This window comes from Felis catus, chromosome A2 (assembly GCF_018350175.1).
Source record: "Felis catus isolate Fca126 chromosome A2, F.catus_Fca126_mat1.0, whole genome shotgun sequence".
In the NCBI taxonomy this organism is placed as follows: domain Eukaryota; kingdom Metazoa; phylum Chordata; class Mammalia; order Carnivora; family Felidae; genus Felis; species Felis catus.
The window spans coordinates 9,278,355-9,288,788 of record NC_058369.1 but is presented as its reverse complement, the minus strand read 5'-3'; the positions used below and the strand labels follow the sequence as shown (position 1 = coordinate 9,288,788).

General features: G+C 60.5%; 1 protein-coding gene across 6 annotated transcripts in view; it reads right to left on the bottom strand.

The window, feature by feature from the left end:
- NFIX (nuclear factor I X) overlaps positions 1-10,434 on the bottom strand; it is a 99,945-nt gene that overhangs the window by 5,438 nt on the left and 84,073 nt on the right. For 4 of the 6 annotated variants that reach the window (XM_023246090.2, XM_023246091.2, XM_019818198.3 and 1 more), the window contains 2 exons: positions 5,499-5,646; positions 3,287-3,378 (listed from right to left, as the gene is read on the bottom strand). In XM_023246090.2, coding sequence (XP_023101858.1) covers positions 3,287-3,378; positions 5,499-5,646 — 240 coding nt within the window. The remainder of the gene's footprint in view (positions 1-3,286; positions 3,379-5,498; positions 5,647-10,434) is intronic. The other 2 variants (XM_045046492.1, XM_019818211.3) reach the window with 1 other exon arrangement.

Below are 10,434 nucleotides of genomic sequence, written 5' to 3'. Positions count from 1 at the left end.
GCCAGGACTCAAATGCAGGGAACAGTTCAGAGTCGATGCTCCTAACTGCTTCACGTGGCATGCTCCCAGGGAGCCCAGGGCCAAGGCTGCCACATTGGAGTGAGGGCCTGGGGGGGGGGGGGGCCCGATCGGCCAACTCTTCAAAAGAAGCCAAAAGGCCAGACGGATTTTCATGTGAAAGTTGTCGATGTTTAACAACACTTGTTTCAGACACACAGATCATGCCTGCAGGCCGGGCCTGCCCCGCCGGCTCTGGCTGGGGACCACAGGTTGTCATCTACTGTGAGATAAACACATGGAGTTTTAGTGTCAGAAGGGGCCTGGAAGATCACCGAGAACCTTCGGTGACGACGGAAACATTCCCCGTTTGCTCTATCCGATCTGGTAGCCAGTAGCCGCGCGGTGGCTTCTAAGCAACTGAAATGGGGCTAGTGTGGCCGAGGGACTAAAAGTTTTCTCTAGTTAGTCATTTCATTTAAACTTCAACAGCCACACGTGGCCAGTGGCTGCCCGGGTGGGTGGTGCAGATGGAAGGCATTGGGAAACATGGGGCTCTGGGGGTGCCCCAATGGCTGGGGTGCTGCTGGCATTTACCAGACGGGCAGAGGTGCTCACCGCCTGCGATGTGCTGGACGGCACGCACGGAGGAGACCGGCCGTCGTGCGGCGGGGCTCCCGGGGGACCTGCCCGACGCCCGGCCCCATCCGCTGACTGAAGGCGAAAGGGAGGCTCGTGGGACACGTGGCCGTGCGTGGGGGAAACCCAGGCACAAGGCACCCCCTGAGCTGTTGGCGGGGCCTGAGTCGGCAGCTAGCCCCTGGGCTTCCAGTCCCGGCCCGAGAAGGTAGGGGAGCTGTCTGCGGTGAGCCCCGGTCACTGCGGTCTCAGGCCTCGGTGTTCTTTGGAGCCCCCTTCCCCAGGGGAGACCACACCGGAACCCTCACGCCACGGCTGTGCGAGCCTGGTCCTCACCCTCCCCGTGACGGAGGGGACGGGGGACAACCGGGACACGGAGGGCCCGCCTGGCCCCTGTCTTTGTCGGACCAGGCCCAGACCCCAGGCTGGTCCCCTTGGGGTCCCCTGAGCTGCACAGCAGGGGGACAACCACCAGTGCTCGGGACGGGGGAGCCCCCCTCCCTCAGAGGAAGACGACTCCAGTTCAAGGCCTGGAGTTAGGGACAAAGGTGTTTCCAGGAAAGCTCCCCAGTGCCTCCTCATGGATCCCAGGAAAGGGGGGGGGGCATCGGCTGCCAAGCACAAAGTGGTTTTTTCTGCTCACCCTCTCTGCTTCCTGAGCCAGGTCCAAAATTGATTAAAACTAAGTAAAAAGCGCTGCCCAGGGAATGACAAAATTGCTAAAATTCTCTTTTCTTCCCTCATTCTATTGTTCTCTCTCCATCTGGTGCTCCAGAGATCAGCTAAAGTCACTGGTTACTGTGGAAACCGCCCCCCACCGTACCCCCTGCGCCCGCTGCAGTCGCCTGCCCGCCCCCAGGCCCAAGGGCTCTCTCGGCGGCTGGGCCCTGTCCGGCTCCAGTCTCCCCCACCGGCACCCCCAGACACACCTGCCTGCCGGGGCCCCGGGGCCCAGGCCCCTTGCAAAACAAGAGGGAGGAAGACCGTTTCCCAAACTTGCCTCAAACTCTGACTTGGCCCCAAAGTCTAAGCAAAGTGCGCAGAGAAAGTGAAGAAGGGAAAGCACACGGAGGCGGAAACAGGGTGAGTGGGGGAGGCCGGGGCCGTGGTCCCCAAGAGTGAGCAAGTAACACAGTCAGAGCTATAGGCGGCTGGGGCGGAGGGAGGGAGGGAGGGGAGGGAGGGAGGGAGGGCGAGAGTGCGACGCAGCCCTGCTGCCTGGTGCCGGCCCGCAGCCAGGAGGGGAGGCCCGCCTGCTGTCCCTTCCTCTGGTACCCCCTCCCGCCCTCTGCCAGCAGGGCTCTCTCTGCCTCCCTGGCACAGAGCAGCGGAGGGGGCTGGCTCCAGCCCCTGCTCGGAGCCATTGTTTTTCTTCTCAACACCCCCAAGTTCAAGTTCATCTGGGTGTTACATCATGTCTGGTTGCTCCTGGAAACCAGACGGGTCAGACGTGACTCTGGGGAAAGGGGGTGGGAAGCTGGAGGGGGTTGAAGTTCCCCTCCCCTCCCCTCCTTGCCACTAGGGAGCTCTGAAGTTTGAAGTTTGACAAAGTTTTTTGGCTTTTTTTTTGGCTTTTTTTTTTTTTTTTTTTGAGGGAGGGAAAGGAAAAGGGAAAAAAAAAAAAAAAAAACAAAACCTCAAACCACACACACAAAACTTCCATCCACCAACTTTCTCTGGACTCAGGCCTCAGAGCAGTAAAGGAGCAGGGGCCAAAAGAGGTGGCCCTGGGGCCCTGGGCTGAGGTGGATTTCCTGGGGCTGAGAAAGCCTCCAAGGCCTTGGGCTCACAGGGTGATGTTTTTGCAAACCGCGAAAAAGAGAAAGATATTTGCATGTTCTTTTCCGAGAAGCCCCGCGCTGTAAAAGCTGTCTCTGCCCGGCTCCTGAGGTGGGTCCTCCCTGCACCCCGGGGCCCTGGGCCCCGTGGGCTATTCCCAGCCTCTTGGGGACAGGCACAGGGAGGCGGGGGCCCACATGCGTGTGTGTGCACGGATGCCTGTACAAAGCCGGATCCAGGGGATTCCAGCAGGAGGGCTGGAGGTTTCCTTGTGAGGACCGGGGACAGACGGGGAGCCGGACTGGAGGCTCCGGCAGCCCAGCCTCCCCTCTAACGGGATTCATGGGGACTTGAGGGAGGGGCCTCCAGGGTGGCAACAGGCCCTGCCCTACCCTGGGTGCCAGAGTCTCTGGGCACGCAGCCCACCAGGACGGCTCTGTCCCTCCTCCACCCCTCGCCCAGCCCACCCAAAGCCAAGGAAGAAAGGAGGGCTGGGGGCCAGGGCTTCCAGCTGGAGCGGGAGGAGAGCAACAGGCAGACGCTGTCCTCTTCCTGACGGGGCCTCGGGCTCCCACCAGGCCTGGCCCAGAGCGCCTCTAGCCTCAGGTCTTTGGCCGCCTTCCCCAGGGCCGGGGCTGTCAGAGCTAATTATCCAATTAGCTGATTAGCCAGAGGACCTGGGGGCTGCCTGGGGAGGCAGGCTCAGCTGGGCGCGCAGAAGCCCGGGCCCTCCAGCCCTGCCCTGGCCCTTTCTCCCGGATTGGCCCCAAGGAACCGGCCTCTTCCCCAGATGCCCCCGCCGCTGCCGGTGCGGCGCCCCCCCTCTCCCCTGCCCCTTGCCCACATCCACAGCGTGGGTGGGGCCTCCTACCTGAGACTGCTGTGGGATGTTCAGAAAGTTGCCGTCCCGGGGTCCGATGCTGACAAACCGGTTGGCAGAGGAGGCGCCTGTCGTTGCGAATGCTGTGGGGAGCAGGGAAGAGAGGGAGAGACCCCGTGAGGCCTTGGGGCCTGCCTGGGCACTGCCCTTCGGGGCTGCTGAGAGAGGGAGAGACTGGATTAGACCACGCTGCCAGGGCTTAGGCTGGCAGTGGGAAGGACAGGCCGGAGGGGTCCCATCATCCTCTCACTGACCAGGAGCACACTCCGTCCCCCACCCCTAGCACCCCGCCTCAGCCAGGCGTCCTCTTTCCTGGCCCAGGGTGAGGGAGGGGCCCTGGAGGCTTCAGCCGACCCTGTTCTGTTCCCTAGCCAGGCACCGAGCAGGACTGAGGACAGCCTTCACGGAGGCAAGGCACCCTTGCTTTCCCACCGACCCTCCCGGGTCCGGAAAGAGGGAGCCTGGGAGGGCGGGAGGGTGGGAGCTCTGGCGGGCCGGCCCCACCCTGCTCAGGGAAGGGCGGCTCAGCCAGGCCACCTCTCCAACCAGGTCAGCTAGGTGGGTGCTGCACCGCTCAACCCCACTGGGCAGTCCCAAGGATGGGGCCGATGGCTCAGGGAATTTGAAGGGGCCCAACAGAGGGCTGCGCGGGGTGGGACAGGGTCAGAGAGAGGAGCCGGCTGCCAGCTCGGGCCCACAGGTGGCAAGGCTCAGGCCCAGCAGGTGCTCTCGTCCTCTGATGGATGAGCCAGGTCCTGTGGTTCCCAGGGCCTGAGGTGGGCCAAGGCACCAGAGGAGGAGGACGCTGGAGGGCCTGGCAGAACCCTCGGGCTTCGGTGCCCAGGGGTGGTTGTTCTGGAGCCTGAGGGGGGCAGATGGGCAGCCAAACGGCCCCGAGCTCTTCTCAGGTTTTCTGGCTGGAGCCCCATGGGAGGGAATGGGTCCTGCACCCCCGGTAGAGAAGACGTCCCCAGAAGGGACAAGGAGTGTCACAGGCTGCTGGGGATCCCCCCCCCGCCCCCACACACCCTCCCCACCAGACACACTCCAGGGACTGCGTGCTCACCAGATTCTGTCCAGGGTGCCCCCCCCCCCACCGCCACCCTGCAGCCTGGCGCCTCCTCCCCCCACCCTGCCCACCTCCAATGACCATGACCATGACTTCGTGTCTTATGGCGGATGCAGATGGGAAGATGGCATGAAGAGGATGGAAAGGGGAAAAGAACTCAAACCATGAGAAAGAAGGCAACAGAGAGCGCGAGACGGAGAAAAGTGAGATGGGCCGCCCCTCCCACTGCTGACCAGGAAGTCCTGCCAGCCCCCAGGGCGCCCAAAGTGCTGCCCACCCCGCTGCCCGGAGACGGCACGCTGCCCACCCTCCACCTCTCCTGTCCTTCACGCGTCGGGTCTACCTTGGGCCTCTCAACTCACATTTTCTTTTCCCTTTGACAAAATTTGTCATTGGTTAAAAGAGAGAGACAGAGAGAGAGAGATGAAGGAAGCCAAGGCCCAGAGCCCGCCCTTGTCCTTGGAACATTCAACCTGGGGAAGGGACAGGGATGGGAAGGGGGGAGGAAAAAAAGGAGGAACAACGAGAAACCAAATGTGAGATTGAAGGGGAGGAGGTCAGGGGCTGGCCTGCTGTACCGTCAGAGGCCCACGGGCCCCCCGAATGGAGGTGAGGGCGCAAGGCCAAAAGGGGATGGTGGTGGCGTCGCCTTGTGGTCACATTTTTTTTTTTTTTTTTTTTTGGTGTAGCGGGGCACAACGAAACAACAAAAATCAAAAAACAAAAAAAAAAACGAAAAATGAAAAAAAAACAGCAATCAGGCATGAAGATGGCATGGCTGCGCCTCCCACCCCCCTCCCACCCTGGCCAGCACCCCTGGCCTGCGTGCCCCACTGTGCTCCCCCTCCCGCCCCCGGGAGGGGCCTGGGCCGGGGGGAGGGGGGGGCGCCCCGGCTGGGAGCCGCGGGTGGGCAGGGGGGGGCTTGTGGGGTGCTGGCTGGTGCAACTGAGGCCCAGGAGGCCGTGTGACTGGGGGGCTCAGCTCTGCTCTTGTCCGGGTGGGAGGCTCCATGGCGCTCTGGGTTGGGGTGCTTTGGCGGTGGGCGGGGCAGGGGTTTTTCTTTTTGCAGTGGAGACTGTTTGGATGGGCCAGGGATGCTGGGCGTTGTGGTTTCGGTTTCATCGTCCACTTACAAGGTGATGGAGGAGTCAAGGCGGCGCCGTCTGGGGCAGTGCTGGTGGATTTGGAATCAGGCATAGGAAGGGGCACAGGTCTGGCCACTGGAGGCGGCGGCGGTAGCAAAAATGACCCCGGGACTTTGCCCTGGCCGCTACCGTTGGGCTGCGAACAACATAAATAGAGTGACGCATGAAGGCACATCACACACAGACACACGCTCCCCTGCGCGGCCACGCCAGCTCGCTCCTGAGAGCGGGCGCTCCCGGTAGAAGATGCAGGATGGGGTCCTCTCCTCCGGGGCACAGGGTGGGTGAGGGTGTGAGGCTTCTATTTGGTCTCTCAGGTGTTTCTCTCTTTTTTTTTTTTTTTTTTTTTTTTTTTTGTGGTCCTCTTTTGAAGTTGAGGGAGGGACGAAAGGGGGCGTCCGACGAGTGGTCTGTTATTTCTCAGGGAACATGTTTTAGGTACTAAAACATGTCACCTAGCCATATAAGCAGCTGCGCCTAGAACTCTCACGCTCTTGAAGACCTTCTCCCTCAGCAGGTAAGATGCGCCAGCTCGCCCCCACCCCACACACACTGTCCCCGGAAAACACACGCATGCCTCCCTCTGTGGGCCCCCGGGGTGGGGCCGGCTGACCCAGCCAAGAACTACAGGCCCTCCAGCGTCCATCCCACATCGCGGCCTGGGGAGATGCTGGGCGCTGGGGGGCTCGCCCTTGGCTCCGGCAGCCTGAGGATCCCGGGGTGCCGGCCTCTTCTCTACAGAACGGCCCGAGAGGAAAATCCATCGCTGCTCCGGTTCCCACGAGGCTCTTTGAGAGGACTTCCGTGTCCAGTGCCCTCGGAAGCCTGGGCTGCCCGCTCACCAGGTCCACTCCTTGTCTTTCTTCCCTCTCTGGCGCCTGAGATTCAAGTTTCCTCCCCAGGCCCGGACGTGGCCTTGGGTGCGTCGGCCTCTGGGATTCAGGGGGGCGAAGGCACCACAGGGAGGGGCGGAGCACAGCTTCCCTGGAGAGGCCTCCCTGGAGCTCCGGACACGCATCTCCCACCGCTCCGGGCGGCGCTCTCAACCACCACCTACTGCCTGGGCTGGGCCAGACCTCTGGGTCCTGAACGGGCCCCTGTCCCGAGGGGCGATGTTCTGCCACCCAGCCACCCAGGTGTGAGACCTTGGGAGCTTCCTGCGCTCCTTCTTCTGCTGGTGGGCGGACCCTGTGGAGTCCACTCCCTTGACGTCTCCAGCCAGCCCAACTTCTACCCTCCCTGGTTTCACCCGGACTAGGACAATGAGACTCCCAAGGGGTCTCCCCTATGCCAACGGTGTACTCGTTAGCCCAGGGTCTCGGCCTAGCTCTGTACGAGGCACTTGACTCACGTTCCGTCCAATCCTCAGACCCAGTAAGGCAGCACTTTTTGCTTGGGGCAGGGACGGTGCGGTGGATTCTGCCCCGGCAGGGGACACTGGCAATGTCTGGAGACATTCTGGGTAGCAAAACTTGGGGAGGGGGGTGCTGCTGGCATCTGGGGGCCGGGGCTGCTCCTATACACCCTGCGGCCCACGAGATGGCCCCCAGGATAAAGGCGCAACGATCCAATCGTTAATAGTGTCACGGGTGGGAATCCCTGATGCAAGGGGAGCTCCATTCTCCCCCCTTTCACAACTGGGGAAACTGAGGCTCTGTGCAGCTAAGCGGTTTCTCCAAAGTCACCCAGCTGTAACTGGTGAGGCCTGAAACTCACAACCGTGTCTGTCTGATTCTAGGGATCCTATAGATTCTTTCCAGCAGGCTCATCCCAACCCTCTTCTCCAAATCCAAAGGTTCTCGGGCTTCTCCCCTTCCTTTCCACAGCTCTGACCGCGTGTAACACAAAATACAAGCTCCCCAGTTGGGCATTCAAGGCCCATGTGGTGGAGCCCAAACGGGGGGTCTCCACCATTCATGCCCCTACACTCCCTTCCCGCCACGTACATCCCACTGCCGACCACCTGGGGTTTCCGGAACACAGCCTGAGCAGGAGTTGCACACGCGCTCCCTGCAGAATGTCCTGTCTACAACACCCCTTCCCACGCCCTTCAAGGCCTGCCCAGAAAACACGGTCCCCGACGTGGGGCCAGCCAGATACCCTAAGCCACCATCCATCTCTCTCTGCCCGTTTTCTTTTTTTTTTTTTTTTTTAATTTTTTTAAATGTTTATTTATTTTTGAGACAGAGAGAGACAGAGCATGGACGGGGGAGGGGCAGAGAGAGAGGGAGACACAGAATCGGAAGCAGGCTCCAGGCTCCGAGCCGTCAGCCCAGAGCCCGACGTGGGGCTCGAACTCACGGACCGCGAGATCGTGACCTGAGCTGAAGTCGGACGCTTAACCGACTGAGCCACCCAGGCGCCCCTGCCCCTGTTTTCTAAGATGCTCTTGACCTCCACCGGAGCCTTTGAAGTAGGCTGCCTCCCAGGCTCCCCAACAAGCCTGCGGACTACCACCTCTGCGTGGCCCATGCGGCACCTGTCAAGTCCCACTGACTGAGTTGAATCCACTCGTCCATCCGGCCGCACTTTAAACCGTTGAGCCCCATGGCTGACTCGTGCAGGCCATACCCTTCTGAACTCTGGCTGTTCTACCCACTACCCTTCACCTCTGATGACCGACACCAAGGTCTAACACCATCCCTCCATACGGTTCCCTTGACTTCATCTTTCCTGCGCGCTCAGAGGCCCCTGACCAAAGCAAGCCGGGGCTGCTGGTCCCTGTTTGTGTCCTGGGCTGGAGACCCTTTGTGCCAGGTGTCATTTCAGAAACAGGCAAAAGCACAGGCCAGAGGGCAGGGGTCTCCAGCCCTCCAGGGGTGAGGCTGAAATGCACACGGCATCTGCCTTTCCCCATTTCTACAGCCTATCTTGTGCCTATGCAACATCAGGGCAGGAAACAGACAATCCCAACAGATCACAGCCTCACTCCTTCAGGCCAGGCCATCCTGAGCTTGGGCCCCCAAGGAGCTGGGACACGTGGCCTTCCAGGCAGCCCTTGCTCCCATAGGGTGGCCCGAGCCTCCTCCTAGTCCTCAGACCCTGTCTCCCCTCAGGAGGATCTAAATCGTTAATCGCACTTGATAAAGCCAATCCCAGCCCCATACGGCCGGACGTTGAAAACCGCTGATGTACGACATTTAGTTTCTGGAAGCTACTTCCAAGCAGGCTAGGATGTCTCAGCTCTGATTGGGGTACAAGTTGAGGTTTTAAAATCGCAAGGTCTTGTGATTTTGTGGTGCCTGAAAACCTCAGGAGTTAAAAGCTAGAAGGAACCTGGAGGCTGGGATAGCTCTTCATTCTCCTCTGACAGGTGAAGACGCAGGCCTGGCTGCTCAGGCGCTGCTGGATGCGGCCGAGCTACGACCAGTCTTCCCGCCATCCCATCAGGCCCTGTGACCTCTCCATCGCGTTCGCTTCGTCGTCTCTTCTCTGCCAGAAAATACAGCGAACCAGGCATCCTCCTTCTGCCCTTTGTGTCTCCTCCGAGCGGTGTCGCCACTTGGCCTTGGCCGTCAGTGATTTGGCGCTTCTCAATTAGGGGCTCGCGCTGTGGTCCGAGGATGAACACAGGGGTGCCTGGAACCCTTCTGCAAACGGTTAACATTTCTGGGCGCGTGTATTTTTCTGCAAAGATGGTCTGTAACTCCAGATTCTCAAAGAGGTGAGGAACTTACTCCTTCAGGCTTTAGATCAGTGAGTCTCAAAGCGGGGTCGCCCGACCAGAAGCAGCATCCCTGGGGAACTTGGGGAGAAGTGCGGATTCTTGGCCCCACCCTGGACCTGCTGAATCAAGATCAGGCGAGGCCCAGGCAGCTGTGTGTTAGTGGGCCCTAGAGGTGAGTCTCTTGCATGCTAAGCCAGAACTATTGCTCTGGAGGTAGCCACGGAACAAGTGCAGCCTGCTACTGCCACTCCCTGTCACCAGGTCAGCTGCGGAGTCTGGGGCCTCTGGCTCTGTCCTCCTCCATAGCCTGGTGACGTCTCTAGCCTCCTCTCAGAAGCTGAGCCCCATGGAGCAGGCTCACTGAAGACAACCCTCCTCCCTACCGCCCCCCACCCCCAACCCCGGCTCTTGGCACAACGGGCCACAGGAGGAAACCCAGAGAGACTCCCCAGCCAGGCTAGCCTCTCTGTTTAACCAGGGTGACTGTTGGCCCTCCTGTCTGCAGTGTTTTATCCACGGAGCAAGCATCTGCCTTGAGAGGAAAACTTCTGGACCCAGTGAGCGCTTAATCTTGAATGGTCAAGTCAAGGGAGAGGCTCAGGACCCAGCCAGCATCAGGATGCTTAAAGACGGACTGACCCATATTCTCGAAGGTCCTGTGGGTTTAGGTTTGGCTCTCCGGGCTAAAATGGTCCTTCAGGTCAGTCTCATTTTGATTCCAAACCCCAGCTGCCTCTGTGGGCGAGAAGCCAGGCAAGGTGGAGCTTCTGGCCTCTCTGATCCATAATCCAGACCCCAGGCCTCTTGGACACTGGGACGTGGGCTGGCGGCTCCCGCAGACTCGGCTGGCATCTCGGAAGGAGGTATCGTAGCTGTCGGGGGTCATGGCCACCTCTCCCTCCATGCCCCTGAAAGTGGACAGAGCTTGTCCAGAGAGGTGGGTAAGGCTCCGAATGTGCTAAGGAGCTACAGAGCCAGCAAGAGAAGACCTCACAGGGAAAAGGGGAAAAGGGGAAAAGGGAACAGGGAAAGCAGAAGGAGGGAGAACAGGAGACGGAAGGGGACTGGCTTCCATTCTGGACAGCGAGAGCGAGCAGGCCGAGCTGTAGCCCTGCCCCAAATCAATACACCAGCACTTAGAAAATGCCCACTCTGCACAGGGCGCCCCGAGGCAGTACTGGGCTGAGTCGCCAAGAGCCGCCCACGGCTCTCCCCGGGCTGCCTCTGGCACGGGCTTCCGAACGCCTTTCCCCACCA